General features: G+C 35.8%; 1 protein-coding gene across 1 annotated transcript in view; it reads left to right on the top strand.

The window, feature by feature from the left end:
- Positions 1-2,213, top strand: part of Slc9c1 (solute carrier family 9, subfamily C (Na+-transporting carboxylic acid decarboxylase), member 1) — an 86,349-nt gene that overhangs the window by 52,702 nt on the left and 31,434 nt on the right. Inside the window, exon 21 of the mRNA XM_013028515.1 lies at positions 1,456-1,508. Coding sequence (XP_012883969.1) covers positions 1,456-1,508 — 53 coding nt within the window. The remainder of the gene's footprint in view (positions 1-1,455; positions 1,509-2,213) is intronic.

Here is a 2,213-nt window from a genome sequence, read left to right as displayed (position 1 = left end):
GCCCATGACCAACAAAAATAAATAAATAAATAAAAAATAAAAAGGATATTTATCCACCTAACACAATATTCTGCCAAAAAAAATGGCTTCTAGAAATGAACTTGGCATAGTGAAAGTAACATTTGACCAGATCAACCTGTTATGTGAGCAATTCTGAAGTAAACCTTGGTAGGATATACTGACTATTTTAAGACTGTAATTTGGAAGACAAGAAAGGGGGAAAGTCAGATATAGACATTACTAATAAGAAAGTTGAACAGTGGTTTAAAGCCTTTTCTAGATATAAGGCCAATCATGTTAGCTCACACCTGTAAACCTGGCTACTTAGAAAAAGAGAAAACTTGAAGCCCCATGACCAAAAAACAAAAACAAACAAACAAAAACAGATAAAGAGAAACCATCAGAAGGATCATAGTGGTTTGAGGCCAGTTTACACAAAACATTATCAAGACCCATCTCAATCCACAACCTAGTTATGGTACTTCATATCTGCAATCCTAGCTATGCAGGAGAATAAATAGGAAAATCATAGTCCAAGGCCAGCCTTGGGCAAAAATGAATGACAAAAAGGGCTAGGGCACTCAAGTGGTAGAGCACCTGATTAGCAAGCATCAGGCCCAGAGCTCAAACTCTAGCATATGAGAGAGAGAGAAAAAGAGAGAGAGATTTTATAATTTATTATTTACTTTTAATTATCTTTAAGTAGTTGTACAAAGCAGGTGCCATATAACAAAGCAGTTTGCGAATACAATGCTTCTTGATTAGTGTCCCCTTCACCATTCTCAACCCCTTTGACTGGCTCCTACCTTACTTTTCATTGTTTTGTGACATATGCAATGAATTCTTGACTGCATTCTCCATCCCCCCATACCCCTTCTATTGTCTTTCACTCTCCTCTTTCCCTTTCCCTTGAATATACCCATTCTGGTGTTGATTTTGTTGGACCTTGACCTAGTCTTTCTAAAAGATTATACTATCTGAGCTCTCCACAGAGTATTATCCGTCTGTTAACTCATTTGTAACTACTTTCATACCATCCAGTGTGTTTACTTATAGGTATATAGGCACATTCTAGCTGTTACAAATGAGGGAAACCGTGCAACATTTGTTTTTCTGGGTTTGACTTAGTTCACTTAATATAATTTTGCCAAAATTGAATAGATTGAGAGAGAGATTTTTTTTTCTAGTCATGGAACTTGAACTCAGGGCTTAGGCTCTGTTCCTGAGCTTCTTTTGCTCAAGGCTAGCACTCTACTTCTTGAGCCTCAACACCGCTTCTGACCTTTTCTGAATGGTTTATTGGAGATAAGAATCTCATGGATTTTCTTACCCAGCTGGATTCTAACCTCAATCCTTATATCTCAGAGTAGCTAAGATTACAGATGTGATCCACTGGAGCCCAGTGAGAGTGAAATTTATTGGGAATAAAATCCTCAATATACCACGGGTTCTCAATAGGCCTAATTTGAAATTAGAAAGGATAAGGAATTCTTCCCAGGAGATCCCAAGTGAAGGAAAAAACTGAAGCTTTTCAGTTTCCAGCTTGAAACACTTCTCAGAAAATACAAGGAGAGATACAAATTAAATGACATAAAATAAATGATATTCCATGGGACAAATGATCTGTTATCATCAGCAATTGATGGGGGAGAAGTTTATGGAGCCAAGGAGGAAGAAGACAAGGGCTAATTACTAAAGATGACCTTCAAAGTCATTACAACCAAATCCATTTGTTCATATGTGGACAAACCACATACAAGGAAGTGGTTGTGGACTTAGACTGAATATAGACTGGGTAGTTAAAGACCATAAGCCATTGATTTAATGAAGGGAGAAATGATGTAGAGTTACTCTATGTTGTACACAGGCATTGTACAAATAAATATGTGTTAAATTGAAATCTCCTTTATTATTGTTATCCAATAATAATGAAGACATGAATAATTTATTGAGATAAATAAAAATATATTCAAACAATTACAGGAAAAATATCCTCATAAACATAGAAGAGACAGAAAGCATCAGCACAATATACAAATAGATAGAAAGAGTCAAATGGAATTTTTTCATTGATTAAGCAGAGTGAGATGGCAGTAAAAGGAGTTCTTGGAAGAGAAGATAGATAATAGATAATAATAGTGTACTCTGAAAGAAACTGACTGCAGTCTTTAAAGCAAAATGTGGAAAGCAAGGCAGTAAAACCATGAGTTAGA

This window comes from Dipodomys ordii, unplaced genomic scaffold, assembly GCF_000151885.1.
Source record: "Dipodomys ordii isolate 6190 unplaced genomic scaffold, Dord_2.0 Scaffold111, whole genome shotgun sequence".
NCBI lineage: Eukaryota > Metazoa > Chordata > Mammalia > Rodentia > Heteromyidae > Dipodomys > Dipodomys ordii.
This window is presented reverse-complemented; position numbering and strand designations above follow the sequence as displayed.